Source organism: Hypanus sabinus, chromosome 9 (genome assembly GCF_030144855.1).
Source record: "Hypanus sabinus isolate sHypSab1 chromosome 9, sHypSab1.hap1, whole genome shotgun sequence".
NCBI classification, from domain to species: Eukaryota; Metazoa; Chordata; class Chondrichthyes; order Myliobatiformes; family Dasyatidae; genus Hypanus; species Hypanus sabinus.
Genome location: NC_082714.1, coordinates 133,845,400 through 133,869,718, shown reverse-complemented (window position 1 = coordinate 133,869,718; position 24,319 = coordinate 133,845,400). Strand labels below are relative to the sequence as shown.

The 24,319-nt window shown below is 38.9% G+C and overlaps 1 protein-coding gene across 3 annotated transcripts in view; it reads right to left on the bottom strand.

Annotated features, from left to right (window-relative positions):
- Positions 1 to 24,319, bottom strand: part of LOC132399825 (uridine-cytidine kinase-like 1) — a 135,496-nt gene that overhangs the window by 25,213 nt on the left and 85,964 nt on the right. For 2 of the 3 annotated variants that reach the window (XM_059980626.1, XM_059980624.1), the window contains exons 7-8: positions 23,667 to 23,728; positions 9,461 to 9,480 (exon numbers count right to left, since the gene is read on the bottom strand). In XM_059980626.1, the coding sequence (XP_059836609.1) occupies positions 9,461 to 9,480; positions 23,667 to 23,728 (82 nt within the window). Of the gene's footprint in view, positions 1 to 9,460; positions 9,481 to 10,331; positions 10,349 to 23,666; positions 23,729 to 24,319 lie in introns of all 3 variants that reach the window. The other variant, XM_059980625.1, reaches the window with a different exon arrangement.

Sequence of the window (24,319 nt, the reverse complement as noted above, 5' to 3'; positions counted from 1 at the left end):
CCACAAACCATAATGTGAGTGTAACTATGTATTATTATTATTATTGTTCGGAGAAGTCACTGGAGAAATTTGTTCAAAATGGAATTTCTCATTCAACTGGACAAGGCCAAAGAGCCTTTGTTTGATATTCAAAACTGAAAGGCACACTACAATGATTGTGCTCTCAAGCCTAGAGCCAATATCATCTTTCACTGAGCAAGAGACTTTTCAACTCAGCCAAAGCCAAGGAAGCTGATAGCTAAAAGTAATCCAATTAGGTGCCAAGGTAGGTTAAGTGACTTAAAATGTCAGAGCTACCTAGGGGAATTTTGCTTATTATATTTTTTAATAAATCAGTTCATGTCATCAATTGATTTTTTAATAAATTAGTAAATTTGCTGATGACACAAAGGATGGGGGTGTTGTGGATAGTGTGGAGGGCTGTCAGAAGTTACAGCAGGACATTGATAGGATGCAAAACTGGGCTGAGAAGTGGCAGATGGAGTTCAACCCAGATAAGTGTGAAGTGGTTCATTTTGGTAGGTCAAATATGATGGCAGAATACAGTATTAATGGTAAGAATCTAGGCAGTGTGGAGGTTCTTGGGGTCTGAGTCCACAGGACTCTCAAAGTTGCTGCACTGGTTGACTCTGTGGTTAAGAAAGCATATGGTGCATTGGCCTTCATCAACCATGGGATTGAGTTTAAGAGCCGAAAGGTAGTGTTACAGCTATATAGGACACTGGTCAGACCCCACTTGGAGCACTGTGTTCAGTTCAGTTCACCTCAGTACAGGAAGGATGTGGAAACTATAGAAAGGGTGCAGAGGAGATTTACAAGGATGTTGCCTGGATTGGGGAGCACGTCCTATGAGAATAGGTTGAGTGAACTCGGCCTTTTCTCCTTGGAGCGAAGGAGGATGAGAGGTGACCTGATAGAGGTGTGTAAGATGATTAGAGGCATTGATTGTGTGGATAGTCAGTGGCTTTTTCCCAGAGCTGAAATGGCTAACATGAGAGCGCACAGTTTTAAGGTGCTGAGAACTAGGTACACAGGAGATGTCAGGGGTAAGTTGCTGTTTTTGTTTTTTTACACACAGAGTGGTGAGTGCGTGGAATGAGTTGCCGGTGACGGTGGTGGAGGCAGATACGATAGGGTCTTTTCAAAGACGCCTGGATAGGTACACTGAGGGCTATGGGTAACCCTGGATAATTTCTAAACTAAGTACGTGTTCAGCACAGCATTATGGACTGAAGGGCCTGTATTATGCAGTAGTTTTTCTATGTTTCTATCTCCCTAATTACATAGTACCCAATAGCATCATTTGTATCATGACATTATGTGTTTTGTAGAACTTTAATGAAACTTGTGCCTAATTGTGAATCATGTAAACTGAATCCTCATTATTATGAAGTGTTTCAGTTTGTTCAATGCAAGCATAAATTAAGAAGGCTCTACTTTTATGTTGGTATGCTCTACCCTTATGGTTACATCTAGGACGCCCACACAGAATTAATGCAGCTTACAATGCAGATGCTTTATTTTTACAAGTGATAAAGTTGGGGGAAGGGCAGAAAGTTATTTTTGAGAAAAAACAAGTTGCTTAATGGTGATTGTGTTACACATTTTAATTCGTTTTAGTAATTGGGCTTTTTTTTCCCCTGTAATCCTCTAATTGGCAGAGAATTTGCAGGAGAAAACTCAATGAAAATATGACTTAAAAGCATGCTGGAATCACCCAGCGTGTTGGGGCTGCATTGATGGAATGACGAAATAGAGGTAAATTTTCAAGTCAGCGAAGATTAATCATAACTGAGAAGAGAGAAAGCAAATTGGCTTTAAGTTGTAGAGAGGCTGGGAGGAGGGGCATGGATTGATTGGGAAGGAATCTCTCTGACAGTGTAATGCCAGTGTTCAACTTTGATGAATGAACCTAGTTGATGGATTAATAAGGATAGTTGGAAATAACAAACAAAAAATGTCAAAAGTGAAAAATAGGGCTGCTAAACAGGGGAGGCCATGTTAATGAAGAGAAGAACACTGAGACAACTTTATAGATAAAGCAGCATTGCCCGGCAAGAAAGAAAACATAACAAGCTAAAAGTTAAAGTGACTGGAGGAAAGTATGGTGAGGGGGTGGTTTTGAGAGGTAGATTTGGAGGTTTTGTACCCCCCGCCTCCCCAAAAGAGAGTGGTGGATGTGTGGAATGCATTGTTAGGGGTGTTTGTTGGGGTAAATACAATAAAGATATTTAAGGGACTCTTAGATAGCCACATGGATGAATGGAAAATAGAGGGCTTCGTAGGAAGGAGGTGTTAGAATGATTTTGCAAGGTCAGCACATGACTTGTGGGCTGCAGGCTGCTATGCTCCTACAGTGCTGACAGGTTTATATTCTAAGCTGCTGACTTCAATACAGTGTCCATTAGTCTAGTCGCAGAAGGTGAGTTGCAGTTCCTTGAGCTTACCACAATGCTGGAAACACAGACTTCAAAGCTAGAGTGGGAGTAGCAATTAAGGTAGCAGTGCACAGGAGGCTCAGAGCTGACCTGCAGACTACAAAGTGATCACCAATCTGTGTTCAGTTGCACCACTGCTGAGGACATGACACTGTGAGAACTGGATGGGGAAAAGTGGAAGTGAATCACAGTCCCACCTGGAAAGACCATTTGGGTCCCTTGTTGGTGGGAAGAAGGAATTGGAGTAGTCCATGATGAGAGGAGAAATTGCCACATGAAGAAATTCACCAGGATGCTGCTAAGTTAGAGGGTATTGGCTACAAGGAGAGGTTAGACAAACCAGAGTTTTGGAGACGGGAGACCTGATAATGTTTATAAAATTATGAGAAGCACAGAGAGGATAGGTAGTCAGAGCCACTTTAGAGGCTAAAAATGTCAGATATTAGAGATAGATTTAAGCTGGGTGGGAGATTTTAAAGGAGATGTGTTTTTCACAGAACCCGTTGGGTAGCTCTAACAGGCTACCAGGGATGGTGGTGGAAGCAGATAGTAGAATTTGAGAGGCACTTAAGCAGTTAATGAACATTGCAGAGAATGGGGAACATACACTCAGCGGCCTCTTCATTAGATACATCTGCTCATTAATGTGAATATCTAATTAGCCAATCATGCAGCAGCAATTCAATGCACAAAAGCATGTAGACATGTTTAAGAGGTTCAGTTGTTCAGACCAAACATCAGAATGGGAAGAAAAATGATCTAAATAACTTTGACCCAACTTAAGTTTGAGGATCATCACCTCGCCTTCAATCTGGGCACATGGCATCTTTTGGACTCAATATTAATCACAACAGCTTCAAGTACTCTACATCTCTCCTATCGGAACTGGCAAGTTCAGCCACTAGTCGCAATTGTCAGGTTTCTCCCTCTCTACTGGCGTAGTTTGACCTGCTTAACCAGTCTCTGAAGCTCTGTCCTTCACAGCTTTTACATTACTTTGTATTCGTATTTTCTCTCTCACCACCCTTATCACTCTCAAGGTCTCTACAAATCATGTTGTCAGTATTATTTATTTGCTTATGATTTATTTGTTTCTGCAGTTTGTCTCCTTTTGCATATTGGTTGCTTGTCGGTCAGTGTGTGTAGTTTTTCCTTCGAGTCTATTGTATTTCTTTGCTCTACTGTGAATGCCTGCAAGCAAATGAATCTTAGGGTAGTATATGGTAACATATACATAAATAGATAATAAATTTACTTCAAAATTGTCAATCAACCAGGGTACTTCAACGGTTCATCCGATGACAACCTTGACATCACACATTAGAGCTGCTCCTTAGTTTTCTTATTCATCCCTCCCTCACTCTTTCTGCGACTAAAATGAATTCATTACCGCCCCGACAGACTTCAACCTGAAACATCAACTCTACTCTCTTTTATTCCCCATAGCTGCTGCCTACTTTGCTGAGTGTTTCTAGCATTCTCTGTTTTACAACCTTCTAGCATCAGCGCTTTAAAAAATTTCCAATGTAAATATGAAGTGACAATCTTAATCAGTAATATTTTAGATTTAGCTGTAATAACATTGATCTTGGGAGAGAGATTACCACATCAGAACAGCTCATACAAGTTGTGGAATCCACTCCTTTTCAAATGTGATGATCTTAAAACATTACATTGGAGGGAAAGCCTCTCACTAGGACTGACAAAACCTACAAGTATTGCATTTCTATTGAAATATCCACATAAAGAACATGCCCAGAGAGCTAGACCTGGAAGATGCAATGATCAAATAGCTGCTTTACCATTTAGAGGGCAGGTGATACATTACTTCAAATGGGAAAACAAAATTACAGGAAGTATTGATTAGATTTTCCCCCATTTCTTTAGCTGTTTTGTGTAACTCTAGTTAACTATAAGCACAAGAAATACTGCAGATGCTGGAAATCCAAAGCAATACACACAGAATAGGGTCGTAAAGAGAGCTTTTGGCACACAGGCCTTCACCAAACAGTGTATTGAGGACAGGAGATGGGATGTTATGTTGAAGTTGTCCAAGATGTTGTTGAGTCCTAATTTGGAGTATTGTGTCTGGTTTTTGTCACCTGCCTAACGGAAAGATGTAAACAAGGGTGAAGGAGTGCAGAGGAAATTTACAAGGGTGTTTCCAGGTCTCAAGGACTTGAGTTTTTAGGAAAGACTAAATAGGTTAGGACTGTATTCTTGAGAATGTAGAAGATTGAGAGGAAATTTGATAGAAGTATCCAAAATTATGAGGGGTATTGACAGGTATTGGTGCAGGAGCGAGGGCTTCATGTTTCTGGACAATGGGGCCTTGTTCCAGGGAAGGTGGGACCTGTTCCAACGGGACGGGGGACTAATATCCTTGCGGGAAGGTTTGCTAGTGCTGCTCCGGGGGGTTTAAACTAGACTTACAGGGGGAGGGGAACCAGAGTGTTAGAGCAGACAGTAAGATGGAGGAGGATAAAGGTCATGCAAGAACTGCAAGTATAGTGCATGGAGTAAAACCAGATCTAGCATATAAAGAGGCTTTGAGGAAAGAGAAGCAGAATAAAGGGTGTAAAGGTAGTAAGGCAGAAGGGCTAAAGTGTGTGTACTTCATTGCAAGAAGCATCAGGAACAAAGGTGATGAACTGAGAGCTTGGATACATACATGGAATTATGATGTAGTGGCCATTACAGAGACTTGGCTGGCACCAGGGCAGGAATGGATTCTCAATATTCCTGGATTTCCTTGGTTTTAAAGGGATGGGGGGGGGGAGGGGAGGAGGGGTGGCATTACTAGTCAGGGATACTATTGCAGCTACAGAAAGGGAGGGTAATGTAGCAGGATCCTCTTTTGAGTCAGTATTAGTAGAAGTCAGGAACAGGAAGGGAGCAGTTACTCTATTGGGAGTATTCTATAGGCCCCCTGGTAGCAGCAGAGATACCGAGGAGCAGATTGGGAAGCAGATTTTGGAAAGGCACGATAATAATAGGGTTGTTATCATGTGTGACTTTAACTTCCCTAATATTGATTGGCACCTAATTAGATCCAATGGTTTAGATGGGGCAGAGTTGGTTAAGTGTGTCCAGCATGGATTCCTGTCACAGTATGTTGACAGGCCGACTAAGGGGAATGCCATACTGGATCTAGTATTGGGTAACGAACCGGGTCAGGTCACAGACCTCTCAGTGGGTGAGCATCTGGGGGACAGTGATCACTGCTCCCTGGCCTTTAGCATTATCATGGAAAAGGACAGAATCAGAGGACAGGAAAATTATTAATTGGGGAAGGGCAAATTATGAGGCTATAAGGTTAGAACTTGCGGTGTGTATTGGGATGATGTTTTTGCAGGGAAATGTGCTATGGACATGTGGTTGATGTTTAGGGATCTCTTGCAGGATGTCAGGGATAAATTTGTCCCAGTGAGGAAGATAAAGAATGGTAGGGTGAAGGAACCATGGGTGACAAGTGAGGTGGAAAATCTAGTCAGGTAGAAGGCAGCATACATGAGGTTTAGGAAGCAAGGATCAGATGAGTCTATTGAGGAATATACGGCAGCAAGAAATGAGCTTAAGATGGGGCTGAGGAGAGTAAGAAGGGGGCATGAGAAGACCTTGGTGAGTAGGGTAAAGGAAAACCCCAAGGCATTCAATTATGTGAAGAACAAAAGAATGACAGGAGTGAAGGTAGGACAGATTAGAGATAAAAGCGGGAAGATGTGCCTGGAGCTATGGACATGAGCAAGGTCCTCAATGAATACTTCTCTTTGGTATTCACCACTGAGAGGGAACTTGATGATGGTGAGGCCAATATGAGTGAGGTTGAAGTTCTGGAGCATGTTGATATTAAGGGAAAGGAGATGTTGGACTTGTTAAAATACATTAGGATGGATAAGTCCCCGGGGCCTGATTGAATAGTCCCCAGGCTGCTCCACAAGGTGAGGGAAGAGATTGCTGAGCCTCTGGTACCATTCCTGTGGACAACGAGGACATAAGGGTCCTAGCCAGAGAACTGGAGGGAGGCAAATATTGTCCCCTTGTTCAAAAACGGTAGTAGGGATAGTCCTGGTAATTATAGACCAGTGAGCCTTATGTCTGTGGTGGGAAAGCTGTTGGAAAAGATTCTTATAGATAGGATCTATGGGCATTTAGAGAATCATGGTCTGATCAAGGACAGTCAGCATGGCTTTGTGAAGGGCAGATCGTGTCTAACAAGTCTGTTAGAGTTCTTTGAGGAGGTGACCAGCCATATAGATGAGGGTAGTGCAGTGGATGCATCACACAGTAGGCTTATTCAGAAAGTCAGAAGGCATGGGATCCAGGGAAGTTTGGCCAGGTGGATTCAGAATTGGCTTGCCTGCAGAAGGCAGAGGGTTGTGGTGGAGGAAGTACATTCAGATTGGAGGGTTGTGACTAGTGGCGTCCCACAAGGATCGGTTCTGGGACCCCTACTTTTTGTGATTTTTATTAACAACCAGGATGCGGGTGTAGAAGGGTGGGTTAGCAAGTTTGCAGACGACACAAAGGTTGGTGGTGTTGTGGATAGTATAGAGGATTGTGAAAGATTGCAAAGGGACATTGATAGGATGCAGGGATGGGCTGAGAAGTGGCAGATGGAGTTCAACCCAGAGAAGTGTGAGGTTGTACACTTTGGAAGGACAAACTCCAAGGCAGAGTAAATGGCAGGATAGTTGGTAGTACTGAGGAGCAGAGGGATCTGGGGGTACATGTCCGCTGTTCCCTGAAAGTTGCCTCACAGGTAGCTAGCGTAGTTAAGAAAGCTTATAGGGTGTTAGCTTACATAAGTCGAGGGATAGAGTTTAAGAGTCAAGAGGTAATGATGCAGCTCTACAAAACTCTGGTTGGGCCACACTTGGAGTACTGTGTCTAGTTCTGGTCACCTCACTATAGGAAGGATGTGGAAGCATTACAAAGGGTACAGAGGAGAGTTACCAGGATGCTGCCTGGTTTAGAGAGTCTGCATCATGATCAGAGATTAAGGGAGCTAGGGCTTTACTCTTTGGAGAGAAGGAGGATGAGAGGAGACATGACAGAGGTATACAAGATGTTAAGAGGCATAGCTAGAATGGACAGCTGGTGCCTCTTCCCCAGGGCACCACTACTCAATACAAGAGGACATGGCTTTAACGTAAAGGGTGGGAAGTTCAAGGGAGATATTAGAGGAAGGTTTTTCACTCAGAGAGTGGTTGGTGTGTGGAATGCACTGCCTGAGTCAGTGGCGGAGGCAGATACACTAGTGAAATTTAAGAGACTACTAGACAGGTACATGGAGGAATTTAAGGTGGGGGGGGGGGATATATGGGAGGCAGGGTTTAAGGGTCGGCACAACATTGTGGGCCGAAGGGCATGTACTGTGCTATACTATTCTATTCTATGTTATATAAGGTAAATGCAAGCAAGCTTTTCCCCACTGACGTTGGCTGGGACTACAACCAGAGGTCATGGCTTAATGGTGAAAGGTGAGAAGTTTAAGAGGAACACGAGGGGAAACTTCTTCAATCAGAGGGTCATGAGGGTGTGGAACGAGCTGCTAGTGCAAGGAGTCCACACGAGCTCCATTTCAAAGTTGAAGAGAAATCTAGATATCTACAAGCTAGCAGGGATATGGGGGCTATGGTCCTAGTGTAGGTCTGTGGTGGTAGGCAGTTTAAATAGTTTTGGTATGGACTAGAAGGGGTGAAGGGCCTGTTTCTGTGCCATACTTCTCTGTGATTCTATGACTGTTGGAGGTCCAGCAGCATCAATGGAAGTGAATAAACAGTTGACATTTTGTGCCGACCCATCTTCAGGACTGGTAAGGAACTCTGGTTAACTATTCTGTGATGAATTAATTTATAATTGAATATGTACATGGGTGATTCAAATGCACCCGTTCAGAGATTGGATGCTTCAGTGAGAAACAGGAATGACAAGCAAATTCAAAATTTTACTTTCTCACCTGTACCCAATTAACACTGAAACATTGACAATGCAAATTCAGAGATCCGTCTACACTAAACTTTAAGAAATCTGGTTAATAATAAGACTATAAATGTTGGACAGAAAAGGTGGAAGTTAGCGAAAATAGACAATGTTTTTTTCTGCTCAGAACCAGAATCAGTTTTATTATCACCAGCATGTGTCGTGAAATTTGTGAACTTAGCAGCAGCAGTTCAATGCAATACATAATATAGAAAAAAAAAGAATAATAATAAATCAATCAATTACAGTATAATTGATAGCTTCGGTAAAAAATATTTAAATTATCAGTGAAGGAGGGGAGAGGATGGTTAGAAGGGATACTTTTAATGTTGTTATTAACACAAAAATACCTGTTGCTTGTGATAGTGAGATAATCCATTATATTATTTAAAAATAAACTATTGGCAATACATTCTCAAAGGTATGCAGGATTGAATTTAGCAACCTGCCCTGAGCTGAACCGTGTGATGGGTTTTCACCAGATGTGAAGTGGTCAGCCAAAAATGAATATGCCTGGAATTGCACGCTAAGGGCTAAGCATTAGAAGTTGCAATACAAAACCTGCATTAAAATCCCTTTGGATACCTTCTGAAAGTGTAAGGAGCAGAGTTATACTAAAACACAGATTTAGTTGTGCATTTGGTCATGATAGGGATTTGCTAAATGTAGGTATCAACTAAAGTCAATCTCAAGCCAAGATCAATTATTAGTTCAGATGTTGTGATCAGTTTGTTGCAAGCAATGAACACAACAAGCAATAGAGAATTATTAAACTTAAAAGACCCCCTCTGTACAAATCAGCCATTAACTTTACTGATGTAACAAAAAGGGAAATTGTCTCAAGATGCAAAGAATTAGTTTAATTAAACCACTTCAAAACAATTCAAACTATTGGCTGACACTAACAGCAAATTAAAGAAAACTATTGTAAGCAGTAATATGCGATTATTCATTTTATGCTTTCTAAAAGAGCCATTCATAGGCTTGAAGTACAAAAACAGCTAAGACGACAAATGAAGTATGCAAATTCTGCTCACATATCCCAGCGCAGTTTCCTCTGTTCAGGTGGGAAATATATTCGAAGCAGGACAATGAAGGAAAAACAGATGGAGGAGAAAGAAGAGATTTCAACTCATTAATGCCTAACAACAAAAACAAATCACATCTGTCCCCAGTGTGTGACAGCAGGATATCAGTGTGCTATGTAGTGCATGATTACTCCTTTTGAAATTTTAAGGTTGCAAATTAATTTCATCAACACATTTAAATATTAAACTCTTAAATATGAGTTTCTAATTCACCCAAAATTCATTCATCACATTTTCAATTTAAACGATTTTCCAAAGAACCGCACTACAAACACGGTAGATGTCACCCACTGTCGCTATCAAATATGACATTAAATTCTGTACCCTCTAAACTTCCTGTATCTAAAACAGAAAGTTGACTTCCTGTTGTATTTCCATTGTGGGTGACCATTGATGGAAACTTGACTTGAATAAGATCGATTTTAAATTTTAAATCTTGGAAACTACCTTATCTGATCAGCCTTCCTTTATCTCAGATTTTTGATTTTACTAACTTGAATACACCAGGAAGGTTAGAGAGTTGTTGAATAACCGGTTAACAAACTGCCAGTCAGCATAGAGACATTTTGAGTACTCACTTTGCTCCGTAACATGAATATTCTTTTTTAAAGTTGGTTCAGTACTAGTTGAAATTTGTATTTAAAATGCCCCCAGATTAATAGGCATATTTTCATATAATTAATTCAGAAACATGAGGGGCAGGATGCCAAAGGCATGTGTGATGTGGGACTCTGCATATCGAAGCACAGGTCAGTCAGTATTCATAGTGCCTCTCACATTTCATAGTATATGGTGCATTCCTACCGTCATTTGTTCATACCTTACACTGAGTTCACGCTGAGTTGAAAACAGTAACAATTCGTTCAAGTATTTTTAATAGCACATACAAGAGGGAAAAGAAAGTTTTAAAACAAGAATTTATTCACATTTTGCAGCATTTAACAACATTCGGACTTGGGTACCTTTCCTGAAAGCTTTCCTCTGTGGAAACTACATTCATTACATAAACTATGGATGAGAGTTTTAGAGAAATTAATAATACTTAAATTTAAGAAAATCTGCAGAATCACAATAAAATGCAATGGAAGAATTAAGTTAGTGAGTTAAAAGGTTATCAATGCTTTTATTTTATATGGTAAACAAGCAAGCTTCAAAATATTGTAGAGTGCCTTAACCATTTGAGTGCTGAAAAGCTATCAAAGATTATTTTTCCAATTATCTAAAGAGATTATGTTAAGAGTCATAGGACACTACAGCACAGAAACAGGCCCTTCTAGTCTGAACCAAACTATTTATCTACCTAGTCCCATTGACCTGCACCCAGACTATAGGCCTCCAAACCTGTCTCACCCATGTATCTATTCAAATTTCGTCCAAGTATTGAAATTGACCTCGCATCCACCACATGTTCTAAATTTCGAGTGTGGAAATGAAACATAAGGTGTTTAGCCTTTCTAAATAGTCGTAAATAGATTCCATTCTCCCATTCTTCTGTCCCACTCCTCAAACCTTAAGAACTCTCAGCCACTTCCTGCCTCTACGCTATTCTCCACACTTTGCTACTTATGGAAATGCTGGTATGTTCTGGAGGTAACAGGTAACTTTGAACTCTAACACCTTTGCAATTAACAAAAATTAACAAAAAATATCTGGCAGAACAAAAACACTGATCTGAAAAGATTAGGTTAACTTTTGTTGCAATTTTACAAGTAAAACTGTTCAGACTTTGTAAGTAAATCACTTAAGCCATGAATGTCAAGAGTTTTGAATATACTGGGCAGGTAAATTTTTTGTAGCACTGGAAAGACTGAGAGACTTGAATATTTGTCTTAAAATTTGTAACCCTTTATTTGCTGCAGAAATGCAAATTTCAATCAGATTCCTGACTTCTAGAATATCCCGGCCTTGTACAGAAGTATCAGAAATAGACCATGACTATATCTACATCAACACCACTTCCAAAATACTTTATATCCAAGAAGTCTCCATCTTGAATGAATTCAACTATCAAGAGTTCCTTGGTCTTTCTTCCTTCTGCAAGTTAAATTGTTTCATATCTGATCTCCAGAAAATCCTTGCTATAACTTTCAGTTCATGTTCTGCAACTAAAGACATCAGCTGTAGTTTCTGCCCACCAGCCCTAACAGTTCTCTTTAATCTCATAAAAATTTAAATTATCCCTTAATTTTCTGATTTCACCAAATGCAATTATTTTTATTCTCAAAGCTTTCTTTTCCTGGATATGGTTCCCAAACACTACATGTAATCTGGACGTGTTCTAATCACATTTATCTGTGCTTACCCCATCACTCCTTTCCTCCCGATGATTCCACCAGCCCCCAAGTAAACACTAGTAAACACTAGCAGATGCTGTAAATTCAAACAACAACACACACAAAATGCTGGTGGAACACAGCAGGCCAGGCAGCTTCTATAGGGTGAAGCACTGTCGACGTTTTGGGCCGAGACCCTGTCCTGACGAAGATGCTGTCTGGCCTGCTGTGTTCCACCAGTATTTTGTGTGTGTTGTTGCTCAAGTAAACACTGTCTCTTCAGGTGCTTCAGCACTGCATCAGTTCATGACTTTTGAGATGCAGATCTAATTTCTTAGTGAGGTTGATTATTTTGATTAATCTTTTCCTTTCACTACCATCTTCTTAAAAGTATTTTTTTATTTGCTTGCTAGAACTCTGTAAATACCATTCTCCTGTCCTCAACCTGTCATCTCTTCAAAAATAAATGCAATTCGGCTTATCAGGCCGGTTACAAATACCTATAGAATCTTTCGGATAAACTGAAAATATTCAAGGTCTTCAGTCACACTTGTTAATTATAAATTCTAGAAAATCATCAACAACAGATGTTAGGATAAATAATCCACAATTCCCTAGATTCCACCCCTCGCCTCTCTTGAATAAGCAGTGTGACATGCAGAATTTTCCAACTAAAAGAAAAGGTTCTCCAGCTGAGAGAACTTTGCAGATGTCCTACGATATTATCATCTCCTTCCTTTAAAATCAATTGGCATTGAGGACTCCTTAGTCTCTATAGCCATATTTCATTACAGTAACTTCGGTGAATTCTCAAATGACAAAATAGTATTATGGGAACACCTGGAATGACATTTTCTTTTGCCACTGGAAATACTAATCCAAATTAACTATTCAACATGCCTGTCAATTCTTTATTTTTAGGTATAATATGATGATCTGTTTGAACATTCAGACGTATTTTAAATATTCTTTGTGGATCTCAAACCACAAAGCTTCAGTCTGATTTTCATTTGAGGATTTGTAACAAGCATGTATTTTACACTAGACTTAAGGTCAAAGCACCGTTACTGGACATTGCTTTTGAACTACTTGAACATTATAAGATGCCTCTGAAATATTTGTGTAAAACTGCTTACCAGAAAATGGCAGGTATATCCTAAGTGTCAATTTGAATGGAAAGCATATCCACTGACAGAGAAGATGGGTCCCATCTGCATGACTGCCACTTGCACGCAAGGATAAATCAAATAACATCATTGCACTGAGTTTATCTCAGGATATGCTCGGGTGTGTCAGCCATTCCCTTGTAAGCATCATTCCCAATGTAGTGCTCCTGTCATGAGCAGGAATTTCGGCTGTGATTTATTAGGAATCATCATTGCTGGGTACCCACCCTTCCCAATAAAAAAAAAACCCAATCAGCCAATGGCCCAACTCTGCATTTTCTGCCCCATCCCTACACCTATCTAGGACAATTTGTGCACCAAGGGGAAACTCCACATGAAACCCAGCTCTGCCTGTCCCCAGCAAGTACCGATCGGTGACAATTGCCAACCTGCACAGGTTTTGACCGCATCTTCAATGTCCCCATGACCTGCTACTCCACTAATCGGACCACTGGCTGCTGTCCTATTACTACACAGCCCCTCTTGGCCCGAGCCTCACTGCATTGGTGAAACATAAAACATAAAAAGGAAAATGGGTATTAGTGTTTCAGTAGTGTCTGGGACCAACATTTTCCATCACTGTTGAAGTTTCTTGTGGTAGACCCACAATCTGAAATCATCATCAGCACACAGGATAGAGACCAGTAGCTTGACTTTTATAGCAATACTCAGTTTCTAGGCCACCTTCTTTTTGAGTCATCTTCACTAAACCGTTGAAAGCTTCCTGCCCAGCTCTGCCTACTTTCTCCCCAATTGCTGTTCTGTTCTACACAGTTTTCAGTGCTCAAATGTAAACTAAGTCACCTCACCAACTCTTTATTTGTTTAAAATCCTATCTGCTAGTTTGGGTACTTGATTTTCTAGCATCCCCATGCCAGCACAGTTTAAGCAGAGCAAGTAGCAAATCTACAGCTCACCCTTCCCCACATTCATAAGCCTGTCTCATCATGGAAAAGCATCACCTTTAATCTAATTTATCACTATTCTACGTTACAGGTGACTGATATTCTTTACTTCGAGGATCTTTACTTTAATTTTGGATGTTATTTTCTCCAATACACAATTCTATCTACGGTGCTGATATTATCAATGAAAACGAGATTCTCCCACAAGTTCTCCTCAATTTGTAAGGTAACAATGTCAACCACATGACAGAACAGGTAAGGATCTGGAGGTAACTGAAAACATATACTGTTTCCTTGATTGTGCAAACTAATGTTCTACCAATAACACAACCTTCCTTAGTGTAATGGTTTTAAATTAATAAACTAATTTTACAGCAATAATTAAATAGTAACAATTATAGACTTTAGCTTAGAACTGAATCTTGCCTGCCTGCCTAACACATATTGTTAATTATGCAAGGTTCTGATTGATTAATTTGGGACCAATTGGTGTTATGAATATTGGCAAATCTATTGTCATGGCAAATCATGGCACCAAAATGGCAAATAGATGACTATGTAAATGTGTGTCTATACACTGGTTTCTATATTAAAACTTAACCAAAGCTGTATTTTACAATTCATATTTAATCAACTTAATTTATGGTGTCTCTAAATATATGTGGTGATGTGAATATGATGTTGGTTTAACTGTTAACTCATTCTCATCTCTTCTGCTCTTTAACACATAACGATGATCTTACTTTTCCTCCCATGTTGCTTACTGAATTCAAGCACTTAGCACCTCTTTAAATAATTTCTATATTCATGAGTTCGCAATCTATTTATATCAGCTGGTTTTTTTCTTTAAACTGAAACTTGATCAAGGAAATTCTCTGGAAGCATTATTAACAGAGTTATTTCCCTACCACTCAAGATACTACTATCATCTTTAATCTCAATACCTTATTGAAATTGTTCACCAGAAAATTGTAGATTTCTGAGAAATATAATTTGCAAAGAATTCTGCACCTGTTTGACAAGTTTTTTTGTATATTCTGCTGCGACTCAACAATACTTTCAGTCTTAATACTAACTTCTCCAGTTACCAATCACCATTAACTATGGATAAAATCCTGTGATCACCAATAATTTACTACATTTAATTGGGCCAAATGCTCAACATTTCTCTGTCACTCATTTTATGACTGATAATACACGAAACCAAAGTTAATTATTCTGTTGATATAACTTCTGAGTGGGCATTCCTCTTAAAGCTACATATCTACTCTTCAATGAAGATCTTTTAATCTTACTATTTTAAAAAGCATTCACTTATTTAGTAAGACCATAAATGAAGTTGATTAATGTTCAAAGTATATTTATGATCAAAGTACGTATACTTCATACAACCTTGAGCTTCATTTCCTTACAGGCAGCCACAAAACAAAGAAAGCTAATAGAACCCATTTAAAAAAAAATGAAGAGTGACAAATACCCAATGGGCAGAGAGAAGAGAAGCAAATCACATAAACAAAAGTAAGCAAATAGCATTCAGAACTGAAGTTCACCAAATTGAGTTCATTGACATGAAGCCAGCCATCACTGCAACCAATTCAGGAGCCCATTAGCTGTAGGCCACTGCCTCAGTTCAACGCAGAGCTGAGTAAACTTCATAGAGCAATGAGCTGAACTGGCCCATCCTTCACCTCCAGCCCTGACAGCTTGATCTTTTCAATCTGGCTTGACACTTAAATTGATTAAATACAAGTTGCAATATTCAGCTTTATTGCAACATAGTTGTTTAGTTTTAATGCAGTGATTAATGCAGTGGGATATTTAAAGATCTTACACATCAACAGTAAGCAGATTATGATACCAATTATCTCTTATTTCACACATTGCTGATGTCCCACCCAAAACCTGCTTTTTCCCTAATAAAAAGGATAATTATACAAATTCTGTATTACATGGAGTCCCTGAGTTCCCATCAAGGCCTTTCACCATTCGATAGTTTCAATGAGGTCACCTCTCATATTTCTGAATTCCAGTGAATATAGACCTAGAACCATCGAATGCTCTTCATACGACAAGCCATTCAAACCTGGAATCATTTTCGTGAACCTCCTTTAAACCCTCTCCAGTTTCAGCACATCCTTTCTAAGATAAGAGGCCCCAAAACAATTCTCACACCAATGCTTCATAAATTTTCAACATTACATCTTTGCTTTTATACACTAGTTTTTTTTTGTATTTTCTCTCCATTTAGAAAGTAATCAACTCTTTCATTTCTTGATGATATACTTCCTGACCTTGTATTCCATCTGCCACTTCTTTGCCCATTCTCCTAATCCGTCTGCCCTTCTGTAGCCTCTCTACTTCCTCAAAACTACCTGCCCCTCCAGCTATCTGTATATCATCTGCAAACTTCGCAACAAAGCCATCAATTCCAATAACCAAATCACTTATATAACCTACAGCATGGAAACAGGCCATCTCGGCCCTTCTAGTCCGTGCCGACGCTTACACTCATTGTATATACTGTATAATGTAACAAGAATCGGTCCTAATACAAAGCCCTGTGGAACATACTAGTTACCGGCATCCAACCGGAAAAGACTACCTTTATTCCCTCTCTTTGCCTCCTGCCAATCAGCCATTGCTTTATGCATGCCCGATTCTTTCCTGTAATACCATGGGCTCGTAGCTTGTTAAGCAGCCTCACATGTGGCATCTTGTCAAAGGCCTTCTGAAAATCCAAATACACAACATCAACTGATTCTCCTTTGTCTATCCTGCTTGTTATTTCTTCAAAGAATTGCAAAAGATTTGTCAGACAAGATGTTCCCTTGAGGAAACCATGTTGGTTTTATCCTATCTTGTCCTATGTCACCAAGTACTCCATAACCACATCCTTAACAACGGACTCGAACACTTTCCCTACCACTGAGGTCAAACTAACTGGCCTGTAGATTTCTTTCTTCTGCCTGTCTCCCTTCTTGAAAAGTTGAGTGACATTTGCAATAAACAATCCAGAAAACAGTGATTCTTTAAAGATCATTACTAATGCCTCCACAATCTCCTCCGCCACCTCCTTCAGAACACTGGGATGTACATCATGTGATTCAGGCAACTTATCTACTTTGACTTCTCAGTTTTCCAGGAACCTTCTCGCTAGTAATGGCAACTTCACACACTTCATCCCTAACACCTCAAACTTCCACCATACTGCTGCTGTCTTCCACAAAGAAGACTGGTGCAAAATACTTATCCAGTTCAACTTCCATTTTCTTGTCCCCTATTTCTACCTCTCCAACACAGTTCCCCAGTGGTCCGATTTCCACTCTCGCCTCGCTTTTACACTCTATGTATCTGAAGAAACTTTTGTATCCTCTTTAATATTATAGGCTAGCCTACTTTCATATTCCATCTTTACCTTCTTAATAACATTCTTAGTTACCTTCTGTTGGTTTTAAAAGCTTCCCAATTAAAGTTCCCATTAATTTTCCCTCTATTATATGCCCTCTCTTTAGCTTTTTTTGGCTTTGAATTCTCTTGATAGCCCCAGTTATGCCATCTTGCCTTTAGCACATCCCCTTTGGGATGTGCATATACTCTCTGCCTTCTGAATTGCTCCTAGAATTGCTCCAGCCATCGCTCCTCTGCCGTCATCCCTGCCAGTGTTCTTTTCCAATCAATTTTAACCAACTCTTCTCTCATGCCTTTAATTCCCCTTACTCCACTGTAATACTGATACACCTGACTTTTGCTTCTCTTATAGAGGTTCCACCTGCAATGTTCCCTGTGGAACACTGTAGAGGATACCTTGACCATTTTGTTCCAGGAACTGTTGGCACATGCGAGGCAATATAATCAACCAGCGTGGCAGACAAAAAGTCATCAACTTCAAGTTTTAACTATGTTTCCCTCTCTTCATGGCTGCTGACTAATCAGCTGTGTGTTTCCTGCATTCTCTCTTATTTTAGATTTCCAGCATTTATGAGATACAGCTTTTGATTTACTAGTGTCTGCCTGGCAGCCCTGGAAGGTCAATGAAATACTTAACCAAATCTTTCTATCCTCCCACTGCTTTTTACGCCTCAGCTCTGATCTCTCTCCAAGTCAAAAACATAAAGTACAGGAAGGTCAGAAGGCTTCAACTCTGGTTACACACAAAAAAAAGATATTTGCATCTAGTAACACTATTGTTCCAGCCAGAGGAGAAATAATTATGCACGATACTTAGCAATCATTCCGGAGTAACCACAGTAACTGCAACAGTTGTTACGTCAGAATTCTTTTCTTATAATTTACAGACACACTAAATTGTCTATAAATAAACCCTAAGCAACACACACAAAATGTTGGAAGAACTCAGCAGATCAGGCAGCATCTACGGAAATGCATAAACAGTTGATGTTTCTGGCCAAGACCCTTCTTCAGGACAGACAAGAAAGAGGGAAGATGCCAGAATCCCACTTTTTATTCTGGCGTCCTTCTCAGTCCTGATGAAGGGTCTTGGCCCAAAACGTCAACTGTTCATTCATTTACCTTGATGCTGCCTGACCTGCTGAGTTCCTCCAGCATGCTGTGTGGGTTGCTTTGCATTTCCAGCCTCCGCAGACTTTCTCGTGTTTATAAATAAATCCTGTTTGCTTTGGTTTCTGCTGAAAAATGTACCGTTGGTCTTATCCTACCACACCTCCAATCTATTGGTTGGCACATACTTGTCAATCGATATGGACTACAGAGTAGATAAGACTGGGACGAGAGCCAAACCCTCAGCCCCACTTGCACTTCCCACGTGCTCAGCGAGCACCACTATACATACTTGCAACATTACAATATTTCACTTCCTCATTGCTACTCTGTTGATAGTAACACTAGATGCAAACAAATAAAACAATAAAATTAGCAAATATACACGGCAAATAAACAAGAGGAAGGAAATGCCTAATATCAGCGTCTGACACTAGATGGTGCTCCACTGTGAAAACAAAATACATTCAGCATCTAAACTTGCACGTGGTTCTTCAAACAACAGTGCAACCTTCCTTGCTGGGTGGTTTTAAGTTAGTAAGCTAATTAATCAATAATTAAAGTCCATGGACAGCAGCATGCTCACCACCAGTTCAAGGGCAAATATCAAATAGTAATAGAGATGGGGCTTACAGGCAAAGACCACATCCCAAATATACATTTCAACAAAATTCATGTTGTTCTTATGATAATAATTGATGATTTAAAGTTCAATTTGTATACTTCAGGAAGCCAGCAAAAGGTTCAGAGAGGGCCTAAAATCATTTGGGGATATACAGTATGATGTAAAGATTAGGCTAAGGTGGGGCAGTGGAGGGCTTTAGCAACATTTCTATTATTAGCTGATAAGTAAATATAGTACCGCAACTTAAGAAGGTAATAAATTTATTCATCTCATGTCACTTTATTATTAAGCCAGTTTAAAGCAAGCAAACAGGAGGAAATCTGCAGGTGCTGGAAATTCAAACAACACACACAAAATACTGGTGGAACGCAGCAGGCCAGGCAGCATCTATAGGAAGAAGTACAGTCGACATTTCGGGTCGAAACCCTTCATCCTGACGAAGGGTCTCGACCTGAAACATCGACTGTACTTCTTCCTATAAATGCTGCCTAGCCTGCTGCATTCCACCAGCATTTTGTGTGTGCTGCTTAAAGCAAGCAATACTGGATCTTTCACTTCTCAGAACATCGCAGTGGTATCAGCAATAGTTATTTATCTATTCATCCTTAATTGATGAGCTGCCAATGCAGAGAGTTGTAAACTCCATCACAGGTATTAGCCTCCACAGTACCCAGGACATCTAAAAGGAGTGATGCCTCAAAAAGCTGATGTTCATCATTAAGGACCCCAATCACCCAGGTCATGCCTTGTTCTCATTCTTACCATCATGAAGGAGGTACAGAGGCCTCCTTGGGATCAGTATACACTCAATGATTCAGGAACAGCTTCTTCCCCTCTGCCATCCGATTTCTGAATGGACATTGAAAACCCATGAACACTACCTCACTTTTTTATTTCTATTTTGCACTACTTATTTAATCTAACTAATTTATATAAGTTCCAAATAATAGGAGCTTTTTTCTTTTAAGATTGTGACAAATACAAACAATGACTGATTTTCATGCACTATAATATTCTTGTGTATTAATTATTTTTAAACCAGAAAATACTTACAATTTAAAATAAATCAGTTATAATAAACTCCTAGCAACTTGTCACATTTTTATATGTAGGACCACAGGAAATTTTAACATATGTCACAATTTCAGAGTGATCGAGTCAGTCATACAGCACATAGTCCTTCATCCTATACCATCCATGCCCATGTCTTTGATTATTTACTTTATACTGATCCTATGTACCCACATTAGCATCATATCCTTCTGTGCCTTGCTATCTGTCTAAATGCCTCCTAAGTGTAGTAATTGTACCTGATTCCACTACCTCCTCTAGCAGTGAGTCCCAGATACCAAACTCTGTAAAAATACACTTACCCCTGAGAGCCCTTTGAAAATTCCCTCTCAATCTAAATCTGTTTTATATGCTGTAGATACATTCATTTCCACTATGAGACAAACTCTTTTTTAATTCCTCCAGAATATGAAAGATTGTTGTTCCCCTCTAGCTTATTTTTGCAGTGAAACTTGCACAGCATTTTTTGCCTATTGTAGCAGTTGTCCACTTCAGAATATGCCTAGCTTCACAATAGGCTGGCTATTAGTAAATAGTTGCTAGCCAATCTTATAGCAGTCCAAACCCAAACCCCTTCTTTACCTGTAGTCATGCCTTCCTCTGTAAGCAGAATTCAGGGTTTACCATGTTTATTTTACACAGAATCTTAAATACCTCACAAAGCCCATTTTGTCCTCTCCCGTTTAAGAAGAATTGCCCAATTTGTTGAACATTTCCTTATGACTTGCTCACCTGATACCAAAAACGTAATCTGCATAATTAGGTCAAAACTTTTGCATAATTAATTGAAAAAAAATCTGCAGAAATCTCCAAACTAATTAAAAATACTGACATACCTACTAAATAACTACATTGGTGAAATATGGGGAAATATCTAACCATCAGCTATGCAATTTAAAGACAATGATTGACACATAAGGTGCTATACATTCTGCAAATTTCAATAAATTTATAATTCAACAGAACTAAAACGTGACAGCAAAGCTTCTCTGATATAATTGACAATGGAAATTCAGCAGTCAAAAGGTCAGGTAAGGCACCTCTACAATGCAATGGAAATTTACTTAATGATCTACAATTGCTGAAATGGGATGAACATACAATGAGTTTGTACTAGCATCATTAGTGCAAGGTAAACCACCTCAGTGACACTGTTTTTATTTTACATCTACCTGTTAATTTCATTCAAAAGATGAGAATTAACAATGAAAACTTTGATGTCTATTGCAAAATTTAAAAAAAATCAAAAAAGCATGAAATGAATGAAAGTTACCACGTAGCAAAGCTGTAACTTCAAGGTACATGCATAAAGGTCAGCATATACTGAATGAAATTTTAACACTACAAACCACATTTTATTCCACCAAACCCATCAACTGTTAACCTATGCAGCATGCAAGCACTAGAATGCTACACTATCAGTGTGACACACTTTTGAGTTTTATCAATACTTGACAATAATACTGGATCCCAAAAATATGACATAGACAGGATGCCAATTTTAAGACCAATTAAAGTTATCACTGTAATATTACCAACATAAACAATGGAGATTTGTGTGGTTGTATATTAGTTTGAATTTGAAACAAAATCAATAGGAATTCTAATTCAATCTTTATTATCCCTCACTTACTCAGCTGGTTATTAAATCACTTTATTGTGTACTGACATTCAGGTCTTAAAAAAATAATTGGATGAGTTAAGACAATAGTATGCAAATTAATCCAAGCATGAAACCAGAAATCCAGCATTTGACGCACATCTTAAATTATAAGACTATAAAATATTAATATGATTATGAAGGATGTTTGCAATATCTTCCAAATGACTTTTTTCTATCAATGAATGCAAGAAGTCAAAATTCAACACCTAAGGCACTCATTCTGTGGTCGATTTTGCTGGCACCTTTTTTAAAAAGGCTGTTTCAGCAAATACAATAAATAATGAATATCATGAGGCAATTTATTCATGTGTGAGAAATTAGCAAGTATTTCCTCACCTTAACACTTTGTATGCTATATCCATCTTAAACTGACATGAAAGAAATTTCATTTGCAAGATAGTTTAGGCTGCATGAAATCTCTTCCTCCAAGTCTGACTAGAAATGAGCCGTCAACTGAATTGAATTAGAAGACGCAAATAAATGCAAATACTTTTCCCACTGGGAAAACGCACTGTCCTGTTTGGGGAAATCAAATGTTCTTTAACAACTGAATGATTTGTCTCCCAAGAGGGATATTAGCCAGAATTGATAGCAGCCTCATTTACACTGGCTACCCAAATAATCATTATGGACTACACAAGTTTCTCATCTTGTGTTTAGTTTTTAGAGATTGCTCCATGGTATTGAGTTTTATTGTAGTACTTTAGCATAAGATAGTTCTGGCTATACATTTTCTATAAATCAAATAAGTAGTGTCAGAAACCAATATGTGATCTCTTGCACCTTACTTTCAAGGTAGGAACATGCAAAGAATCAGTCTCCTATCAAGCCACAAACAAAATGAGATCTGCCAAACTGTTTCCATAACAACCTTGTCATTTTCAGAGGATCTTGGTTTTCTATAAACTATCTGCTGCAATGTCAGTGGCTGGTAGTTGACACAAAATAGGAATAGGGTTTTAAAGCAAGGTCCAAGTAACTATATTGGCATCACGCCGATGGCTGCCTTCTAGCACTGCACAAGTGAGTACATCCTGACCCTAGAAAAGATGCAAGTGTGTGCCACTGTAGTGACATCTCTGGTGCCAGCTGAAAACTTACCAGATGTTTTCAATTAGGGGCATGTACTAAAAACATGTCAAGCCCCAAAAGAAATTGCTTTTCAAGAAATCTAAAGACTGTGAAATGCATTCTTCCTCAACTTGTGAGATGAAGAGTCATTCCTTTCACAAGAATGTTCAGAAGCAACAAACTTACTGTATATTTCAAGGGATTTAATGTAAGTTTGATCACACCCTCCTCCAAATTAAGTGAGATGTTAGATTTCTGGTTTCACGTTTTGCAAATAAGCAGAAAAATTAAGCTTAGAAATTAGTAGCATTTTAAGGTCAGACATTAAAATGGACCATCTTATACATTACACCAGTGTCCTTTTGCAATGAGAATTCTATTCAAAATATCTATCTATGCATTTTTTATATAGTATACTTCAGTTTGCACTTCCAACAGCTTAAATTTACAGTAGGAAACAACAAACAACATGTGAATAATAGGAACAAAGCACAGAAAGGAATCCAATGAAAGCAAAATCAAACTTGCTTTGTACTCAAACAGAACATGGCAGTGATAGTGTTACAGATTCTGGTGCATGCAAAGTAAGTGTATCAGTAAGCAAAGCCTCTCAGATTCAGACTGCATTGTAGTTATTTGTCTTCATTCTTAAAATTCCCCTTGCTAAAAGCAAAGGAAAAGCAGTAGACTTATTTTTATGAGAAACATTTCTGTGTTATGATCTCCAGTTAAGAGGACCCAGGGTCAGGTTGTAGTTAGTTGTAATTATCTACAATTTTACACATTAAATAATATCCACAATAAATAATTTCCGAGTATCTTTTGATCTTTTGAGAAAATTGCACTAAATATATTTTACTTACCTCCTCCAGCTGACTATGGACATGTTGGACTATTAAGTCGATAGCCACCATATTCCCTCCTCCTGAAGATAAAATCAATAGATACAGCATTAAATGCAAGGACAATAATGGTATTTTGTGTTAAAAATAATCTTTGATATTTTCCAAAAACAACTTTTGACTGAACGCTATATGTTCGACAGAGCTACAGTACAATGCAAAGTCTCAAATTGTCCATCAGTTGATTAAGTAGTAAAGTGCTTTTTATTTTATTAAATAATTAAACTGTTCTATGTGGGTGTAATTACCTAATTTTTGCACTATATGGGAAACATATTGCATGGATAAGGGTAACACTGGGCTATTGATGCAAAAATAACAATTTGTGTTTATGTGACAACTTTGGCAGATTGAGGCATCCCAAGACACTTCATACAATACCTGTATTAAACAAAGCCACAAAGCTGATGCCTGAAAGCTTAATCAAAGAGCTAGGTATTGAGGAGTCTTCTACAAGAACCAGATTTGATTGAATGCCAGAAGTTACATTATGGCACCACTGGTAGATTAATTTGGAGATGATATGGAAGTCAAACTTGGATGAATACAGATATGTCGGACAGCAGTAGTGGGGATTGAAGGAGATGAGGAGCAAAGGATGGAACATTTTGAAT